This window comes from Odocoileus virginianus, chromosome 28, assembly GCF_023699985.2.
Source record: "Odocoileus virginianus isolate 20LAN1187 ecotype Illinois chromosome 28, Ovbor_1.2, whole genome shotgun sequence".
Lineage (NCBI taxonomy): Eukaryota > Metazoa > Chordata > Mammalia > Artiodactyla > Cervidae > Odocoileus > Odocoileus virginianus.
Window position 1 is genome coordinate 25,357,397 of NC_069701.1, and position 21,393 is coordinate 25,378,789.

The following is a 21,393-nucleotide window of genomic DNA, read 5'->3' on the forward strand; positions in this document are numbered from 1 at the left end:
CTTCTAACAGGATCTCAGTGAGAAATAAAGCCTTTAATATTGTCAATATATCGAAAGAAACCAAAGCATGAAGCTTTAAAAATTGTAAAGCTGGGGCAAAAACTGAGCAACAGCCTTAAACTTAAGACTCCATACTCGGAGATTTATACATAACTTAGGTAAAACTGCAAGAACTTGCTCTGCTGAACACAGAATAACAAACGGAGTTGCACACCTATTCACAACTCGCAAATACACACCAACATACCTATTGTTGTTCCGACAATTTCGACAGTTAATGCACTCCATCGGGTCAGTTGGAGGTACCGCTGTGTACAGGCCACCACCCTTGTCAGGAAGGAAGCAGAGGGAAAAAGGAAAAAGGGAGTGCTGAAGGTGTCACAGACTAGTAATCAGATCATCTCAAATGTTAAATAAAGCCACACCAACAATAACTGGTTACGTGGTATATTTTAACCATCTCCTTGAGCTGTGCTATGTTTATCACTATTTACCTATACTCACACAGGAGTTGTGCACAATACTAAAACTGTTCTCCCCAAACTCAACTACCATGGGTTTTTGCATGTATGTTTATACTGGAAAGAGGGAAATAAATGAAGGGAGAAGTTTAGTCATTTCCCTTCAGTGTTTCAAATCTAATGGGCCCAAAATACACTATACGTTATAACCTCCTATTCATTTTTACTTTCCTAGCAGTCATGGAAAATTTTTATGGGATGCTAGCTGGAGAAACAGGGTGGAAATCTGTTTGAATGATGTCACAAGATAAACCCATCTTCATTTTCCTGTAATTATTTCGATTAGGTTTGTTCACTTGACTCCATGAAGTCTTAAAACATGTTATATTTTTCCAGATGGAGTAGATTCTCAGCCAGCGATGACCTGGAGGGGAGTATTAATATTGTGCTGTTGCTTTTGGCGGAAACTGCCCAGCAATTAAGAAAAATGCCCAGATTAACACATACCTCACTGTAAAATATTCACTTGACATATACAATGGCAAGAGTTCTTGAAAATGGGTTAAGACTTGAATCAGCCTTATGGTCACAGTCAAAATTCTGCTTTCAGAAGCAAAACAGCAGAGCTGAATTTGATAAGGGTGGAGGAGGCTGTTACACTGCTCCCCAAGCCCAGAACAGGCCCTCAAGGTTAGGAAAAGTTCAGGCAATTGTTTTTCCCAGAATACTTTCCATTTCCATTCATCTCATAACAACAGCCAGAATCTAAGCAAACCAAAAGTACTGAAAATTTCTTGCAACATTCCTGATCCAACTAGCAACAGGAGCTTTTGAGAAAACATTGAAAGAATATTCCTATGCTATATTCAGTCCAGGAGGATAAACTCCAAAGCTTTAGAAAAAACTGAAGTTAAGAACCTACAGGATAGTGTATTTATTGGACTCACTAAACATATTAAAGTTAATTCAATCATTTTATGATCAAAAGCATTTTTAAAATGTCCTTATTTCCACATATCCAGAAGAGTAAGAAAATGAATGAGCTAAGATCAGAGAGGATAACACCTAAAACTGCACACTTACTGGGGCAGCTATTATTTAAAGAGCAACTCATTGTTCAAAAAACACAAAGTGCTGTGTTCAAATACTAAAGCAAACATCAGACTTATTTTTTTTTCTTATGGAAACAGCCTGTGCTATTCAAACGGTAATGCTCCCTCCTTCAGTTTCTTGGACAATGTTAGTAGTTTGGACTAGGAATGGTGACAAAAAAGTTTAGAAAGTCTGAATATAAGCCATGTCTTTCCATACAAAATAATGAAATCATTATTCACTTTTGGTAATGATGCACTAAAGCAAATTAAATATTTTTTCTACAACATATTAAAGCTACATCACAGGAAAGCCATTAGATTTCTAGCTTTAAGATACAAATATATACTATAGTTTTGGTCTCCAAAGGTAAGATTTTAATGAATTTAATAATTTTAATTTTATTTAAAATATTTTTAATATTTAATATTATTTTATATAAATATTTTAATATTTAAAATAGTTTAATTTAATAATAATTAAATAATATTTAATAAATTAATAAATTAAAGAGTTAATAAATCTTTACTACTGTTTAAAATTTTTTAAAAAGTCTCTATAAACGTCTTCATTTCTAGCACATTGTAGGTTATGGCAAATTTATTTGTAATTGAAACAATGACAAATATGTAAATGAGTGTTTAATTTGATCAACTAAACATTTTATTTATGTGATTGAAAATAAAGTGGCTGACTATCCAAACAATGTAATAAATCAAGCTTCCTGGTGCAGAGAATCTCTTAAACCAGTACAAGTCTAAAATACACTAGTCATTCTATTCCCATTTCAAAAATGAAAGTATATCAGCTGGTTGAAAGTGAAAGTGTTAGTCACTCAGTCAGACTCTTTGCAACCCCGTGGACTGTAGCCCGTCAGGCTCCTCCATCCATGGGATTCTCGGGGCAAGAACACTGGAGTGGGCTGCCATTCCCTTCTCCAAGGGATCGTCCCGACCCAGGGATCGAGCCTGGGTCTCTTACACTGCACTGAAATAAAGTAGTACTAAAGGTTTATCACTCCTTGTGGCAAGAGAACACTAATCTTATAAAATATAAAAGCCTTATAGGCAACCAGAAAACACACATGGGGCAAAACAAATCAAGAAAACCCCATAGGAGGTCAGAAGTGACAATCTGGGGGCACACAGCCATGCTGTGTATGGCCAATGCAAGGCTTTTTTCTCAAAGTGGAATTAGTTGCCAAATGTAAAAAATCTAGATTTCACCTGGATTTACAGATGTGAAAACTCAGAAGACCTGGCCACACAGGGTGTGTGGACAACAGGCGCTAAACCTGAGCTGCTTATTTTTTCTTTTTTAAAAATGGTATCTATTTAGTTTTTGGCTGTGCGGGGTCTTCACTGCGACAAGGGCTTTTCTCTAGTTGCAGCGAGCGAGCGGGGGCTACTCTCTAGTTGTGATATGGGGGCTTTCATTGCGGTGACTTCTCTTATTGCAGAGCATGGGCTCTAGGCCCTGTGGGCTTCAGTAGTTGCAGCATGTGGGTTCAGCAGTTGCAGCTCCCAGGCTGTGGAGCAGAGGCTCAATAGTTCTGGCCCAGGGGCTTAGTTGCTCTGCAGCATGTGGATCTTCCCAGCTCAGGGATCGAACCTGTGTCTCCTGCATTGGCAGGACGATTCTTTACCACTGAGCCACCAGGGAAGCCCCCTGGGGCTGCTTCTACACCGCTCTCCCATACCACCACTTCTGTCTCATCCCCAACTTGTTTCACTCAATTTCACCATCTGCCTGACTCCTCTAAGCGTATAAGTTTTTAGACTTTGCTCTAAATAAATCAAATTTAAACTATGTGGCTTGGTCCATGGCCAATAGAATTTCCGCTTCATCTCAAGAATAACTTCCAGTCTGTTTATAATTGGCCCTGCACTTTCGGTGCTAAATAACTCTAGATATAATTCAGATTGATGAATACAACTACTGCTTGATAACAGAAAGCTTCAAAAGATGAATGGATCAAGAGGCTGCTGGTGACACCAGCTACACCAGTGAACCTGCGAGGTTGCTTTATTGGGAAAAGCACGCGTGCTGACCATGTTCTTGCACCCTGACATCGTGGGACACAGGGAGGCTTTCATTTATAAGTAGGTCTCTTACATTCACTAGATGACGAGGATGTTCAAAATCCACACGTGTTCTGGTTAGAGAGCTCACGTGCCCGGAGTAGAGCCCTCCATTTAAGCTCCCGCTGACTCCATTGGGGACTTTGTGGTGCAGATGCGAGCAGCCATTGCTGAAGCTTCCATGAACACTTCCATTTATCCGGTTTGTGCCGGGCAGAGTGGTGTATTCCACCATCTGCCCATTGACATCTGACCCTTGGTAGAGATAGCCTGGTGGGTCGTATTCTGTTGAGAGAGAACAAAAAAAGCAAACAAACAGAGAGGGTAAGGGACTAAAAGAGACAATTCTTCTTGTTCGGGAAGTTTTATTCATTAAATCCCTAATAAACTACACCTGTACTAAAATACACTCTTAAAAAGTGTTCACTTACAGCTTCTTTGTGAGATTTGCTTTAATCAAGTTATTACTGTTATTTCCTTAACGGTGTGGAGGCAGCCAGGAACTATGAGTTAATTATGACTCTTTTAATGGGCACAGAAATCAGCCAGAGAGAAACTGCTCAAAAGAGAATGAATAAATTGTGCAAGTTGCGACTATCAAAGTACCGGCAACAGTAAGAAAATGTGTTTCAATTCCCTGATGCTTCAAAGTGCCGAAAGAAACTGTATAAAACGCCAGCAAAAGGCTAACTTTAGGTAGAATATTTCAAAAAGCAATAAACACCACTTAAGTAAAAGGATGGGATTGGGGAAGTATTCACTATTCATACAGGTCCTTGGTTATTACAGCCAAGTTGGAAATTGCGGGACATGAAAGGCTAATTATTCCCTTTCCTTACATTAAAAGTATTTCCATAGCTGCCTCAAATATCTGATTTCCAGAAGCACACCTACCAGATGTACTTAGAAAACGTGAAATGTTCTTTAGAATGTATATTATCTAAACTGCACAGGATTCGTTGTCAGAGTCCTGATCAGCTCTTGAAAGGTACTGGAGGAGAGTGCCAAGACCGGACGAACTGTCCCTCCTCCTGTGACAGGTGTGTTAGCAGCACAGGTGTGTCACTATCAGTGCTTCTCTTCTCCACTAAACGAGATGAGGAGGGCGTGACACCTGCGCTGTCCACCACAGCGTGGGGACCACAGGTGAGAGGCACAATGACTATCTTGTGAATAATGACTGAATGAACGTTTCCATCAATGAACATTACCATTTCCCATCTTTCAACATATTTTCAAGTCACAAAGGAAAGCAACTTTAGCCAGATTAATCTTGCTCAGACAAGCAGATCAGTACTCTTAGTGATTTGGCACACTCTCACACAATCAAAGTCTATGACATCAGAACCATTTAGAAAAAGACCCAAAAGATGGCCAGCTCTTCTAGCCTGGCACCACCATCACCATCTCCACCACTTCTCACCCTGCCTATCTCCTGGAAGGCAACAAGGTGATGAAAATCAATCACTTTCCCCCCCTGAGCTGTTCACTAAAAAGGGGCTATAGGCAGGAACCAGCTAAGAGCTGCTGAGCGCTAATCACTGCTGGGGTCTTTGCTTTTGTTTCATCTCTTTACTCTGGGGCCAAAGAGGAAACTGAAATACTTCCTCCTAGCAGAGACTAAAGCCTCTGATTGATCTGACTGTCCTCTTTTATAATAGCTGGGGGAAGAGGAACAGTAAGCAGGTGAGGGGATGAAAAAAGAGGAAAGAAAAGGGAAGAGGGTTCTAGGTTACATGTTTCACTACAGTGCCATCACTGACAGCTCCAGCACTCCTGGACCCGTCTCCGGGGGTGGGACATCACCCTGGAGCTGTTTTGGTACATGAAGTACCGAATCAGGAGCATGGCGTCTTCATCTGTGTCATCCCAGGACAGTAGCTTAGAACAGTCTTCACTAGCTTCCTTTCCATCATGCCTTTCTCATTCCTTGTTGACAAGGTCTGGAGCAGTACGGAGGGGTTCCTGCAGCAATTCCAAAGCTCCATGCTCCAAGTCCTCAGCCTCTTTGGTGGTCCAGCACCACCAGAGTTTCCCAGCACTGAGTCAGCTATTTACTTAGAGACCTGCTTAGTTTGGCCTTTGCTGTTTATTTCTCCGGGGCAATTTAATTTGATGCTCCACTTATTTTGGCTGACAGCTAGCACCATCTTAAAGTCATCTCCACTGAATGAAGAGCATCTGATGTGTTCTATCCCACGACACTCATGCACAAACGTGTTAGAAAAAAATATTTATTCTGACAATATTTTTCTACCCATCTTTAGAAAAAAGAGCAGGAGACGCTGATGAATGACTTACTCTGTATGGTGTTCTGCTGGCGGTTCTTCCACAGGCACATGGCAATGAAAGCCATGAGAATGAGCACCATCACCCCCAGCACACAGCCAACGATCAGGTACAGCATGTCGCTGCTTCTGGTGGGGCTGGCGGCAGGGCCCACGTTCCCACCACTCCCCGAGGAATTTGGAGGGGTGCTCAGGTCTTTGATGGGATACTCAGAAGCTCCAGGGACCCGTTTCACTAGTTGAAAAACAGAAAGGAAAATATGATGTCAGGGTGAAGACAGTCTCTATGAAACGGTTTACTCTCCAGAGGAGGTCTGGTTAGGAACACGAGCCAGTCTGTTTACACTTGTGACTGAGATGATCTGACCACCAATGAGTCACAAAGAGGGCTCCAAAGTTTAAAAGTCTAATGTGCTAAGGTTTTAGGCCACAAATTCTAGAGAAATCATCAGGTCAGAGACACAGATGCACTTGGTCTAACCCAAACTGCTATATGATGATCTGCTCAATTGTACTGGCAGAAGACTCCCAAAGAGTTGAAATAAAAATATGGTAACCTACAGATGGGACAAAAACTCCTTTCTGTCTGACATACTTTGAGCTGAATGAGACTCATGATTACATATTTTATGCCTTCTGCCTGTAAATATATTAAAAGACAAGACTTTGGACTACTAGAACAATTATATACAACTCCAAAAACTTCACACATAATACTAAACATTCTAAAACCAAGAACTCTTGAGATCGTGCGTAAACATAGTACTTTTACCTAATTCACGGGTATTCTGGATAATGGCAAGAGCAAAAGCTAATAACAGGTGGCACATAAACCCCACTTTCTCTGTCCCCATCAGATAACATGCTCTTAATGCTCTACATGTTACAGAGAAGCAGCAGACAGCATAGTGGTTGATGGCCTGGTCTCTAGAACCAGACTGTCCAGGTTTCTATCCTATTCCACCATGTACCCTTTAGCCATATGACTTGAACTTCCATGAACCAGTTTCTGCATGTGGAAAATAGACATAATAATAACAGCTCCATCATAAGCTTGTAATGAAGAGTAAATGAGGGGACTTCCCTGGTGGCCCATTGGTTAAGAATCTAATTTCCAATTAGACAATGTGGGTTTGATCTCTGGTGAGAGCTGGACCATAAAAAAAGCTAAGCACCAAAGAACTGATGCTTTGAAATTGCAGTGCTGGAGAACTCTTGAGAGTCCCCTGGACAACAAGGAGATCAAACCAGTCAATCCTAAAGGATATCAACCCTGAATATTCACTGGAAGGACTGATGCTGAAGCTCCGATACTTCAGCCACCTGATGCAAAGAGCCGACTCATTGGAAAAGACCCTGATGCTGGGAAAGATTGAGGGCAGGTGGAGAAGGGGGCGACAGAGGATGAAATGGTTGGATGGCATCACCAACTCAATGGATATGAATCTGAGCAAACACCGGGAGATAGCGGAGGCCTGGGAAGCCTGGCATGCTGCCGTCCGTGGGGTCACAAAGAGTTGGACACAACTCAGCAACTAAACAACTGAGAACTAAGGTCCCACATGCCATGGGGCAACTAAGCCTGCAGGCCACAACTAGAGAGCCCTCGAGATGCAACTAGAGAAGTCCACATACTGTAGGGTCTTTGGCACAACTAGAGCACCCACGCCACAACTACTGAGCCCGTGCGCTCCAGAGCCTGTGCACCACGACAAGAAAGAGACGCCCCCTGCACCACACTGGGAAGCGCAGGTGCCACAACAAGAGACGCCCTCGCGCACCACAACTAGAGAAAGACTCCCCGCCACAAGGAAGACCCAGAGCAGCCAAAAGTTCTTAAAAAATTAGAATACGTAAATAAAATCATAAAAGAATAAATGAGTTAATCCATGTAAAAAAGCTCTCCGCTTACAGCCTGGCATGTGGTAGTGTTCAATCAATTTTGTTACTGTCATTAGTTATTATTCTACATTTCTTGTTATGGTTCCTAACTACTTACAGGAGCAGAGTGATCTTTTAAAAAAAAAAAACCTACTTCAACTAATATTATATTGGGGTTCCATTTTCTAGCAACTTCAATTCTACAGAACCCGGCTGGAAATCAGTCAAGGAGAGGCTGCCTTTCAAAGGAAAGAGCTCTGCATCATTGAAAGCTAGAAGAATACCTGGCAAAGACTCTAAAGGAAATTTCTACTTTGGGTGGTGTGTTGGATTATACAATTCTAAGGTCCCTGCCAATTCCTAAGACAACAAACAAGTTTCTGAGGCAAAATGGATGTTACAGATTGTACATGAAAGACCACAATTACTCATAGGGAAGTCCTTCAGGTTTATTCACTCTTCATTTACCCTGAATTTATTCATAATTCCACCAAGCTTGATGAACAGTGGCCAACCTCTCGCTGAACTTAAAAACTTTTGCAGTGGGTGAGACGGTCCCATGGATGTGAATAAGAAGAGAGAGCCAGGAGCATGACATGAGCAAGGTAAGCGCCAAAACAAAAAGAGAAAGCAGAGAACTAAACAAAAATCACGATGGTCCACAATCTTTAACAGTGGGGGGAAGTGGCTGGCCTCCAACACTGTGTCATTCCCGAGAAAACTGTACTGAGTTACTAAGATAAGATAATCGCTGTTCACAATAAGAACCTTGAGTCATTTCTTTAAAAAGGTGAACTCATGCATCCAACGTTCTACTTAAACAGGCTGGGGATTGTGTAATACATTTTAGAAAGTCATTCAGCATGAACAGTTAAAATTTTATTTTTTTAGATTTTTCGGGTTTTTTTATGTGAACCATTTTTTAAAGTCCTTATTGAATTTATTACAATATTGCTTCTGTTTTATATTGCTTCAGTTTTTTTGGCCACGAGGCATGTGGGATGTTAGCTCCCTGACCAGGGATCAAACCTGTACCCCCTGCACTGTAAGGCAGTCTTAAACTCTGGACCACCAGGGAAGTTCAATTAACATTTTAAAGAAGGGTTTTGTTTTCCTCTGATCTGAAAACCTATAGCTGGAACCTTTGATTCCCCAGCAAAGTCAATTAACAATGTATACTATAAGACTATTAAAAACAATACAGTTACTACATTGTTGTCTGTGTTTTATGTTCTGCCTGGCTAGATTCTTAAATGTCTTGGAAGCAGAGACAAGAAATTTCATTTTTATGTAATTCTGTTCTGAGTTTCACAGCATCTGGAGGCAAGTAAGAAATGTTCATTAATACTTAACAGTGTCCAGTACAAAAAGGTACTCAAATATATGCTAAACAAATGAAATTCAAGGTTAGTCTACAGGTCTGAGAGTATAAACGTTTAAATGTGAATTAACATGTGGGTTTTGAAGCAGAAAGACACATGATTCAGAATTAAACGATGAAGCTGAGTCTTGGCATATGAATTCAACCTTTCTGAGCCTCAGTTTCCACTTTGGGTGCTTCTGTTACTCAAGTGTGTTATCTGTTTTCAACAACTGTAGTATTTTACAGCTAATTTATGTCTGCAGGCAGTTGAAATCTTACTTTAGAATTATCGACTAATTCTGAACTTAACTACTACACTTAACTGAACAAGTAGGTAGTATACATATTTGTCATTCAAAAACCACTTTAAACATAGGTAGCGACTTCTCTTTAACTTTTTTGGGGAAGCATTCTAATTCTCTCAGCAATCTCAGAAATTAGTCAGCAAATATTTCTATTCCTTCATGGAGGACCAAAAAAAAAGGGAAGTGGCGTACCCAGAGGCATGCAGAAACTTACAATGAATACTTATCTAAACTACTTTTAAGGCAAGTTTTCTAGCCCAGGGGTCCTCAACCTCCAGGATCTAATGCCTGATGATCTGAGGTGGAGTTGATGTAATAATAATAGAAATAAAGTGCACAATAGATGTAATGCACTTGAATCATTCCAAACCACCTGCCCACCTCCCTGGTCCGTGGGAAACTGTCTTCCATAAAACCAGCGCCTGGTGCCAATAAAGTTGGGGACCGCTGCTCTAGCTGACATAAGGCTAGACTGTTGAGACAGTCTAAGTATATGTACCTAGAAAACAGTCCAAAGTATCTTTGGAAACACGTCGACAGTCAGAAGGAATCCAGAGTTCAGAATCCTAGCTCTGTCCAGGGAAAAACCACTAATTCTCACCCCTCCCCTACCTTTCGTTTCACAGATCATCACGTTACTGAACTCGCTCTCTCCTCCTTCATTGAAGCATTGCATTTTAATATCATAGGAGGTTTCTGGCTGCAGGTGGCCGATCATGTGCCACTGCTTTGAACCTAGAAAGGAAAAATAGAAGATAAGCTTTAAATACCCCACAACATAAACAACAGAGTCAATAAAATTATTCAGTAATTTCAAAATGAAGTTGGAGCCGGAGCCATCACCATACAGTCAGTTTGAGCAATAAAAATGTCCTTATACTTTCAGCAATACACAACAGATGAATAGCATTTCTATTGCATGGTATGAAAAGAAATGGTAAAGAGAAGAGAGAAATTGAATTAAAGCTAAACCTGTCTGTGGGGATTCAGACTTTGTTTCATTACAAGTAATTAGTAGTAAGTCTTCCATAAAATACATATTCATTTTATGCATAAGTTAAAAGAAAACCCTCAAGTCCTTTGATCCCATACTTCAGCGAGCAAGTCAACCCACTCTGTTCATCCACCAGAAAGCAATGCCATGTATGAAGTCAGAAAACAATGTCTTTCCCATAATAAGTGACCAATACAAGACAGACCTCAGCAAAACTCTCAGTTCCACTCTAATGAGACACAGTGTGTGCGTGTGTGTGTGTGTGTGTACTCAGTCGTGTCTGACTTTTTGCGTCCCCATGGACTGTGTAGCCTGCCATGCTCCTGGGTCCATGGAATTCTCCTAGCAAGAATACTGGAATGGGTTGTCATTTCTTTCTTCAGGGGATCTTTCTGACCCAGGCATGGAACCTGTGTCTCTGTGTCTCCTGCATTGCAGGCAGATTCTTTACCCCTGAGCCATCAGGGAAGTCCTCCAACGTATAAATGAATGCTCAAAAACCAAAGTCTACTATGGGAAGCTCTTGGCTACTGCTCCCATCATTTCTTTCCTTTTGAATCCGGGTCTCCAAACCACACAAGTAAAGAATGAGGCTGTGATCCGTGGCACACAGCCAGCATTTCATTTAGAAACACTTCTAAACTGAGCAACTTCATTATAAATCACTCTCTGTTTTTACTTCCGTGGACCTGTGACAAACTTTAATAAACAGGGACACGTCTGCCAGACTCAATGAACTCTTCAAGCACCTTTAATCCTTCTTAGAAAATACCTCTTCAAACTGTTTTCACTGTTTCTTAGAAACTCAACTATACCACCAACTGATTTAAGAGTCAATTAACGGGAGAGAAGAAAAAAAATAAATGAAACAAAACTATGCACACAAGTCAAATCGACTTGGCTGACAGAACCAATGGCTCCGGGATTCTTCCTGATTCAACACAGACAAAAACATCTCAACCCAGAAGCATACCCCTTTCCAGGCCACCAACACAAAGCCCCTCATTCATATTTTACAAGTCCCATATTTTATAAGGAAGAGAATCTGCTTACTTTAGGATCGAAGGACTATGAAAAACTCACAAGTGGGGAATTCTAGGCCCCATTTATAAGCGTAAAGAGGATCCTAAAAGAAACTTGACTCAAAATCTACTTGAGATAGGAACAGATCTATTTTTAAGATCCAAAAACTGTGCTAAAAGACTTCTACTTTTTTCTCTATCTTTAGGTCTTTCCTGGCCCAGCCCCCCACTCATTTATCAACATTCACTTGAATAATTATTACACTAGATTTGAAGTTTTCCTTTCATAGCACTAATAAAAATGGCATTAAAGTAAGCTTCTGATAAGTCACTAGTAAGAGAAAATGAACTAATACATATCTTATTAGAATAATATCCCATTGTTATTGGAATTATTCCGATTATAGGAAATATCACCAGAAAGGTTTTACAGGTCATTGACAAATAAGACACCTAAGTGTATTATTAGGTTTATAATGAACCAACCAGCAGGCTGTTTGCTCAGCAGGCAGTTTTTTTCACCAAGAATGTTTTAGAAAAGGTAAAAAATGAAAGCACGGGCTTAAAGATCAGGATGACATACTCTGATTTACTTGGAACTTAATTTAATTTACAAGATTAAAATAATCATCACAAAAACACTGGTATGTTCAAAACGTTTACAGCTTATCTAAACGTGGAACTTAATTCAAAAGGAAGGGTACCAGTATAATTGCTCTTCTCTTACTGTATATTCTTTAACAATGTAATTGCATTTCAAAGCTTAAACCATTTCGAGTTGATATACATAAGTAATCTAAAACTTTAAAGAAAACTTTATATATAAAGGATAAATACTTCTGTTTCTCGGCTCTGGAGAGCAAGCCAATAGTTTCCAACTGCCACAAAAAGAATTTCAAGTGCATAAACCTGAAAATAAGGAATAAGCAAATTACACAGCACAGTGAAGCCCACTTAAACAGCTAACTGCTCTATTACGTTCATAAACAAGTTCTCTGTGAACCACAGGCAAAGCTCGCATGTACAGATGCTAGTAATAGAAACAAAAGCTCCTTTAGAGGAATTTCCCAGCTCCACACTCCACAGGCGCAACACTCAAGTCTGTAAATGTTCAAAGATTTAGCTAGAGAATACAGAAAATGTTTCTCTGCGCATTTCTAGAGTTGAACCGGGAAGGGGACGGGAGAGAGTGATATTGACAGAGACAGAGAGGGATGTTCGTTTCATTTATATTTGCCTTGTTTAGAATGACCTTCTAACGAAGTGTAACCTCTCTCAAAAGATTTTAAAACTAAAAACTGGACAGCTCCACCTGCCTAATCCAGACACAACTAAAATGAAGACTGAGCCAGGACTACAGTGTAAATCGGTCACTAACAATCCTGTTTCCTTTCATGAACAGGCATATGAAAACGTATCCATCACTGTAGAGATGAATGGTCACATACACACAGCACAGCTGTGGGACCAGCACCCAGGTGAAGCAAGTGTTCCTGGCCCCCCTCACGCTGCTCCAGCCACTGCTCCCTCCAGGAAGCTACCATCCTGACTTCACTGAATCTTTTCCGCCACTAACAATGATTTTTCCACACTTCCCCAAATCTTTATGAAGAAGGCGGGTTTGGGGTTTGGGGAACTGATTTCTTTCTCATTTTTCCAGATTAAGAAAAGAGAAACAATCACTCTTTCATTCAAAAAATATTTAGGGAGCACCTACTCTGTACCAGGTACTAAAATTTAGTTAACAGATTTTTCATCACATCACAAAAGTAATTCCACTGGATAAACAACGAAAAGAAAACCACAATATTTAAAGAAAACATGATGACACCTATTAAAAGTAATTTATTATAAGATTACTTATAACAAAAAACTATTTGACGTTGAAAAGTCAGAGGAAAGTCACCTTGGCTTGGGAAAATTTTTTGAGACGGTTCATTAGGAGATTAATACTTCAAAAAAAAAAAGAATCTTAGAGTGAAAAAAGACCTCGGAAGAAGCCTTCCTCCCAAAGCAAGACTCTGTTCCAAGATACCACTGATAAACAGGTATCTAGCTTCTACTGAACACCTCCCAAATTCGGGAGTTTATTATTTTGTGCGGGAACCCATGTTAGAAATATGGCATGAAAGGGTCTCACACGATTTCCTTCTAGCTGCCCTCCCCCAACAGACTGAGTACCTCCTTCCACATCCTAGTCCTTAAATACTTGAAGACAGGACTTTCCCGGCGGTATAATGATTAGGAGTCTGCCCGCCGATGCAGTAGACACGGGATTGATCCCTCACCCGAGAAGATGCCACATGCTGTGAAGCAACTAAGCACAGGTACCACAGCTACTAAGCTCAAAAGCACCTGGAACCCGTGCTCGGCGAGGGGAGAAGCCCGCACCGCGAGACTAGAGAGTAGGCCCAGCTCCCGGCAACTGGAGAAAGCCCAGACACAGCAACGAAGACCCAGAGGAGCCAAAGTGATAAATTAAAAAAAAAAAACACAACTTGAAGACAGCTGTTCTGCTGCTGGCTACAATAGATGTCTTTTTTTCCAATCTGATCACCCTAGACACGCCACTATTCTTTTCTGGACTCTGAGCATTCACCCATTCATTCACTCAGTAAATACCAAACAACTCAACAGTGTAGGGCTTGGGATGCAGCCGTGAGAAAGAAGGCCCTCTGCCATGAGGAGATTAACATTTAGTGGGAGAAGCAAATGTTAAGCAAATAATTTCATATACACACACACATGCAAAACCGAACTAGGATTCATATGTGCAAAATCTCTTCAGTCGTGCCTGACTCTTTGTGATCCTATGGACTGTAGCCTGCCAGGCTCCTCTGTCCATAAGATTTTCCAGGCAAGAATACTGGAGTTGGGCTGCCATGCCTTCTTCCAGGGGATCTTCCTGACCCAAGGATCAAACATGAGTCTCCTGCAGCTCCTGCATTGCAGGCAGATTCTTTACAGACTGAGCCACCAACCTCTCACTCTTCCAGGGTCCACTGTATTAAATTGGACAAATTAACTTTCTTTGGAAAAAATTCAAAGTAATAGTATATATGTCATTTCATTTTTTATTCTATTTTACCCTGGGATGTTTTCCATAATATTCATAAACCCTCTCCCTCCAAAACTCCCTTATTAAGACTCGAGCTTGTCCACGGCACTTACCTTCTACAATATCCCTCTTGTAATCACTGTCATTGTCACTATCCGTTGGCCGGTAATAGATATAAAATCCTTGGATGGGAGTGTTATTGTTACTCGATGGAATGTACTAGAAAAGAGAAGCAAAGACTTGTCAAAGACAAAAATAATGTAACTTTTACATCCATTAAGATTTATTTATCTGTGTGGCAGTGTTTTTTGAGCTTCATTTTATAGACATCCTTGATAGCCATTTAAAATTTAATTCAAAGGTATTCAAAGGTATTGAGAGCATTTTAGCTTGCTGCAGGGCTAAACAAAAATAAAGCAATGTCTCACTTGGCTCAAAGACAAAAAAGTACATTGGGCTCAAAAGCAATAAAACACGAAATGGTGATTATGTTAATATTTGGATAAGAGCTGAAGAGACAATCATTTTATTAAAGCCCTGCCCCCTGAGCCTGGATGGGAGGGGAATTTGGGGGAAGAAGGGATATATGTGTATGTACAGCTGATTCCCTCTGCTGTGCATCTGAAACCATCACACTGTTGATCAGCTAGGAGTGTGTGTGTGCTAAGTCACCTCAGTTCACTTGTGTCTGATTCTGTTCAACCCCATGGACTGTAACCCACCAGGCTCCTCTGGCCATGGGATTCTCCAGGCAAGAATACTGGAGTGGGTTGCCATGCCCTCCTCCAGGGGATCTTCCCAACCCAGGGATTGAACTTGCATCTCTTATGTCTCCTGCTTTGGCAGGTGGGCTCTTTACCACTGGAACGCCACCTGGGAAGCCCCAATCAGTTAATACTCCATTATAAAATAAAAAGTAAAAAAAAAACAAAAACACCAAACCTGCCCCTCTTATACACAAATTTGTGTCCCTCAATTTCCTCTTACTTAAAAGTTCAAAAATTTCCCATTCATAGTATCATGTCCTGATATTAAATTAACATGGCCACATCAGAAACTTTTGTCATTAGAGAAGATGTTTTACTTACCGTCCACTTTAGCATGATCTGAGTATCACTGACAGCTTCTGTGTATGCAATGTGAGGTCCAGTTATTGGACGGTTAGAAAAGCGATTGGGGAACCCAGCCACCTGGTACGGACGAGAAGCTGAACTCCGAAAACTCTCACCATAATGGTTGATAGCAATGACCCTAAATTTGTATGTTGAACCTTTTGAGGGATGGGAAAATAAACAGAATTTAAGGGACAATATTAAAAATACAACAATCGTACTTAAGCATCTCTCTGCAATAACAACGACATGCTCTAAAGCCTAGATGGTGAACAGATTTCAACCCACTTGCCAACTCCACTGGTACTGCATGCAATCACTGCGTGTGTTCAAGATTCCAATATCTTACTGGGGGTCCCTGGGAGAGACAGATGCTGTTCCTCATGGAAGGAAGCAAGGAGAGAAGAGGAAAGAGCACATTTCTTTTTCAACATCCTGTTCTAAAGTCATACCCATCAGATACAGGACTAGCTGGTGGTGATGGTGGTGGTGGTTAGTCACTACGTCGTGTCCCAGTCTTTGCAGCCCCAGGACTGTAGCCCGCCAGGCTCCTCTGTCCATGGGATTTCCCAGGCAAGAATACTGGAATGGATTGCTGAAACTATTGGGTTGGCAAGAATACTTGTTTGGGTTTTTCCGTAAGAACATAGGAAAAATCCAAACGAACTTTACGGCCAATCCAATAGGTTTTTTTCACTTTGAAAGAAACAACTGAAGCGAAGTTTAACACAGGGAATACAGCTATGAAGAGGCACTTTGTGGCTGATCACAGATGTCACTCTGCTCCCTCTAATAAGAGGATAAGAAAGAGCAGATTTAGGCTACAACAGAAGGTATTTGTTTGGCTTAGATATTAAGAACTTAAAAAAAAAACTCTAAGCACTGTGAGTTTCTGAAAATCTGAATCTAAAGAATAAATTAGACCCCTAAAGCAAGTTTCACAAAAGCTCAAAAATAACCCCTGATCTTCTGAAAATAGTCCTTTCTATTTATAAAATGTTACTTAGCTTTTCTTATATTTAAAACAGCCACCTTCTCCCAACTGTACCTACCTATTCCTGAGCTCCTCCTGTTACCTGTCAGACAAACACGGGTTTTTGCTGCTAAAGTACATACAAAAGTCCATCAACAAAAACAGTCATGAAACCCAAACAAACAGAAGTAAGGAAAGTTGATTTGTGATTAGTGCTTTTCTCTTTGTGGTTTGTTTCACATATTAGGGGGTCTGGATGGGCTTCCCTGGTGGCTCAGATGGTAAAGAATCTGCCTGTAATGCAGGAGACCTGGGTTTGATCCCTGGGTTGGAAAGATCCCCTGGAAGAGGGCATGGCAACCCACTCCAGTATTCTAGCCTGGAGAATCCCCATGGACAAAGCAGCCTGGTGGGCTACAGTCCATGGGGTCACAAAGAGTCGGACATGACTGAGCAACTAAGACAGAGTGGGTCTGGAGAAGCTCCCCTGATGCTGAAACAAAACTTAACAGAACAAAGAGGTGTTAAATGTTGTCTCATATCCATAAAACAAAGTAGTGGGTTAAACCATGCTAAGATGAATCATCAGATCAATTGTAGTCAAATAACAAGCAATTTTCCTCTTAAAACATTCATTCATAGCAAAATAAATACACATACACACACACAAATATGTCACCACAACCCTACTTCCATTCATTTGCAGTTAGAAATAATCTAAAGCCCAGAAAGAAAGACTAGGTTAAGTCAATAATGATATACTTACATGATAGATACCCAGTTATTAAAAACTGAGTTCTGAAGAACTGTTAATTATGATATAACACGGGAAAGGGGGGTCACAAGACAATATTTATGGCATGATCCCAATTTGTATTAGAAAGGAAAAAAGACTAGAAAGAAATACAACATAATATAAACAATGGTCATCTCTAGATGGGTGGGTTTCTAAGTATTCTCTTTTTATACTTTGCTTTCAAATTTTTATACAATAAGCTCACATTACTTTAACAATTGGAGGAACATAAGATTATTAAAATATGCAATTAGGGATTTCCCTGGTGGTCCAGTGGTTAAGACTTCCCAATGCAGGGGACACAGATTGGATCCCTGGTCAGGAAACTAATATCCTACATGCAGCAGGCATGGTGGAAAAAAAAAAAAAAAAAGACAAATATGCATCTAAAGTCAGCTTTGATGTTCTAAAACAAAATGTTTGAATATAACTACCTGGCTCTAAACTACGAACTTCCACAGAAAGCTTAGAAGGAGGGATGTCTTCAGCTGCCACCAGCCAATCACTAGTCCTCATCCGTTTATATTCGACCTTGAAGGCAGTGATTGGAGAGCCCCCGTTGGCCCGAGGAATCCATGTGACATAGACAGACGTCTCTGATGCAGTGGAGATAGTAGGCCGGTCAGGTGCCTCTGGGACTGAAAATGGAAACATTCATTTTGATAACCCTCAGCATCAGAGACAAGAATTACTCAAATGAACTGAAAGGGGTAAATCCCAAATATCACTTTATTAAAGGCTCTTCACCAGAGTTGAAATACTTGCCAGAGTTAATAACATTATGACTATCTTTCTGTCCTCTGAAAAGTTAATGTGCAATGAAATAGAAGAAGTAGCAGGAAAAGTGAGATAACTTATAAACTTGATAAGTATCTCTGAAAATCTGAAAGTTAATGAGTATGATCACTGAGGCATACTAAGACAATATAAGTAATTATTATTTGGTGCTTCAAGTCTGACTGTGGTAATAATTTACAGTAAATTTTCTTTTTTTTTTTTACAGTAAATTTTCAAAATGTTGTGTTATTTAAATGGTTTTCTTTATCCAAGCAAGCTATAGAAAACATATTCAGCCAACAGTCTATAGATTTTTCTATTTATTAGCTCTTATGATCATAGCCTGTCAATAATCAGCAATGTAGCTATTACTATTGTACGTATATTAACGCACTTCAAAGCTACAGGAATGCTAGTCCAGAAAACAGACTGCAAACAGTAAACAGAGATAAACTGAACCGATAAAATCAATACTGATAAAAAGGAAGCCAGGTTCACAGTTAAATAAAGACAAGTGTTATCAGGAAACATGGTCCACGTGATCATCCACATGAACCTGTAGGAAAGGACGGTCAGAGAGCCAACACCTGGCAGCTTGTGGTTAGCATGGCCAAGGGGAGGGACATCCCAGCCCACAGATGAGACGGTCTTGATTCCATGGCAAGCAGAAACCTCAGGAGTGAGCTCAGCATTTAAACTGTGTACCCAACACGTGTCCCTAACTGCTGGCCAAGCAATCTTGTGGTTATAGCTGGCTTCCCACTTGGCCCCTACAAAGCAAGGATGCGGACAGAAACAACCTGGTCTGTGTGACAGTGAGAAAGCAGTAAACCACCATCCCACATTACATTAATCACCTGGGGATTTTGGTTATCAAGAAGACCGACTACCCTTCCACACACTAACCATCACGTTTCTAGAGTTAGAACAAGGAGGACCAGCTCTGGACCACGGTTAATTGTCATCGTTTTAGTCGCTAACTCATGTCTGACTTTCTGCAAACCCTGCCAGGCCCCTCTGTTTGCGGGATTTCCCAGGCAAGGGCACTGGAGTGGGTTGCCATTTCCTTCTTCGGGGGATCTTCCCGACCCAGGGATCGAACCCATATCTCCTGCATCAGCAGGTGGATTCTTTTTTGCTGAGCCACCAGGGAAGCCCCCACAGTTACATGACTTCAATGAATTACTCAGGAAGCCCCATCTCTGTCTAGCCTGGGTCTGGCCTCCACCAACACCTCTCTGTCTCAACATCTCTTCAATCTGAATACAAACACATAACAAAGTAATGTTGCATATGGTGCCTGTATGAAGAAATTTGTGGCATTTTAAAAACAAATTGTTTAATGGATGAAAAGATGAATGCATTCAAAGCAGGCAACTTGGCATGATACTTACTGTATTCCTTTCAAGTTAGAAAGCAATGGAAACAGAATGAATAGGAGTTAGTGAATCTCTCTTTTAACACGAAGATAACAAAACAACTTCCTCTGCTGATTCAAATGAGGTTAAAACTCATAAAGAATACCACAGACCAAGTAGAAAAAGAACGTTATTAGGGGAAAGTCCCTAAAGAGAAGAATACCATCAATACTCAAAAGAAACAGCATGTGAAAGGAGATAAAGAATACTGCTCTTGGAGTCTAACTGTCTGACTGTGGATAGCAGTTCCACCGCTCTCTGGGTGACCTTAGGCAAGTTCCATAACCCCCTTGAGTCCCAGTTTCCTGATTTGTAATATGCTGATTCTCCCTTCCTCACAGGGTTATTGTGAAGATTAAATAAATCATTTCTTTATGGTTATCTCTGCTTGGATAACACCAAACTCATGATTGCCAGAACAGAATCCATAACCTTCAGCAACAAATTCTTATCATCTATCCTGGTAAATAGTTCAAGTTGCCCAAGTCACCGTATTTCTCACTTTCATTCAATGAGGATTCAGCTCCCTTCATCTCTTGTCTGTGTCCTTCTCCATCCACATTGTCACTGCCTGTATTTCCAAGCCTCATCTGATGCCACTCCCCCATCCCATCTCTAAAATCCTTGGGCTTCTTCATAGCTTTTAGGGAAAGACTGAATCTTTAAGGACATCATACAAGGCAACTGCTTTCCTCTCCCACTGTAGCATGATTCCCCATAGCACTAAATAAAATCTCTGAATCTCTAAATGAAATAGAACATGTCCTTCATCTGTCTCTGCATGAGAGGTCTCTGCATAGAACTGTTTCTCCTGCTTCTTCATTCAGCTATAACATTCTTGCCTTTGAAGCTTAGCTTAGGAAACATCTCTTACCGCCAGCCACTGGGCCTCCTTCCTATCAAGTAAGTGATTTACATAAATCTCTTGTGAAATGTTTGATTCCAAGGTAGAATCAAAACCATCGTTGCTGGTTAATCTATCTTCCCTGCTATATTGGTATTGGTTTAGCTGTCTGCATCATCTCCTATACTGTAAGCCTCTCCAAGGGCAAGATTTATTTGATCTCTGCTGTTCCAGCATTTACTGCAGTGTATTAATTCATGAGGTTTTTGTTCTTCTGATCTCAAAGGTGAAAGGACTCAAGAAAAAGCAGCTCATGATACTGAAGACGCAGAGGCACTCCACAGAGGTGTTCAAATGTTATGACTTGCTTCTGTCTGAGACCAACGCATGGAAGACTATAAAAATAGGGAAGAGAAGCTTGAAAATTCTTAGCGCTCAGTAATAAAATGTTAAGCCTTCCCTAGATCACAAAAAGCACATTATGTTGTAACGGGAGAATTCATGTATGATTAAATACTAAAAAGAAGTCTTAAAAATCTTATTGCTATGACATCTAAACACTGTAAGATCAACATGATATAACAATAAAGCTGAGAATGACATGCAATCATTCACTAAAAAACTAAGTCATGCTATAGGTACCATGATATATTTTGACAAATCATTAAAAAAAACAAGTCAGATGTTCAGGGTTCCAATGTAAATTTGGTTTCCATGCCAGACAGGAGACAGAAAAATCCTTTTTGTGAGTTCTAAAAACTTAGTATCATAACATTTGAAGTCTGAGTTTATTACTTTGAATATCAGTCATGGTACTGGGTATTCAAGATTTCAAATTCAAGACATTTTAAAATGGTTGAAATAAAATCTAAAAGAGCTATATGGTAGGATATAATTTGAATAATAAATATTCTGTCCTACTCCACCC

The 21,393-nt window shown here is 40.4% G+C and overlaps 1 protein-coding gene across 6 annotated transcripts in view; it reads right to left on the minus strand.

Moving 5' to 3' along the window:
• Positions 1 to 21,393, minus strand: part of CDON (cell adhesion associated, oncogene regulated) — a 97,108-nt gene that overhangs the window by 19,270 nt on the left and 56,445 nt on the right. For all 6 annotated transcript variants that reach the window (XR_011484347.1, XR_011484346.1, XR_011484345.1 and 3 more), the window contains 7 exons: positions 17,861 to 18,064; positions 15,634 to 15,815; positions 14,659 to 14,764; positions 10,084 to 10,206; positions 5,936 to 6,157; positions 3,669 to 3,919; positions 248 to 327 (listed from right to left, as the gene is read on the minus strand). Coding sequence is in view for 3 of the 6 variants with exons in the window: in XM_070457368.1 (XP_070313469.1) it covers positions 248 to 327; positions 3,669 to 3,919; positions 5,936 to 6,157; positions 10,084 to 10,206; positions 14,659 to 14,764; positions 15,634 to 15,815; positions 17,861 to 18,064 (1,168 nt within the window). In the remaining 3 variants the exon portion in view is untranslated. The remainder of the gene's footprint in view (positions 1 to 247; positions 328 to 3,668; positions 3,920 to 5,935; positions 6,158 to 10,083; positions 10,207 to 14,658; positions 14,765 to 15,633; positions 15,816 to 17,860; positions 18,065 to 21,393) is intronic.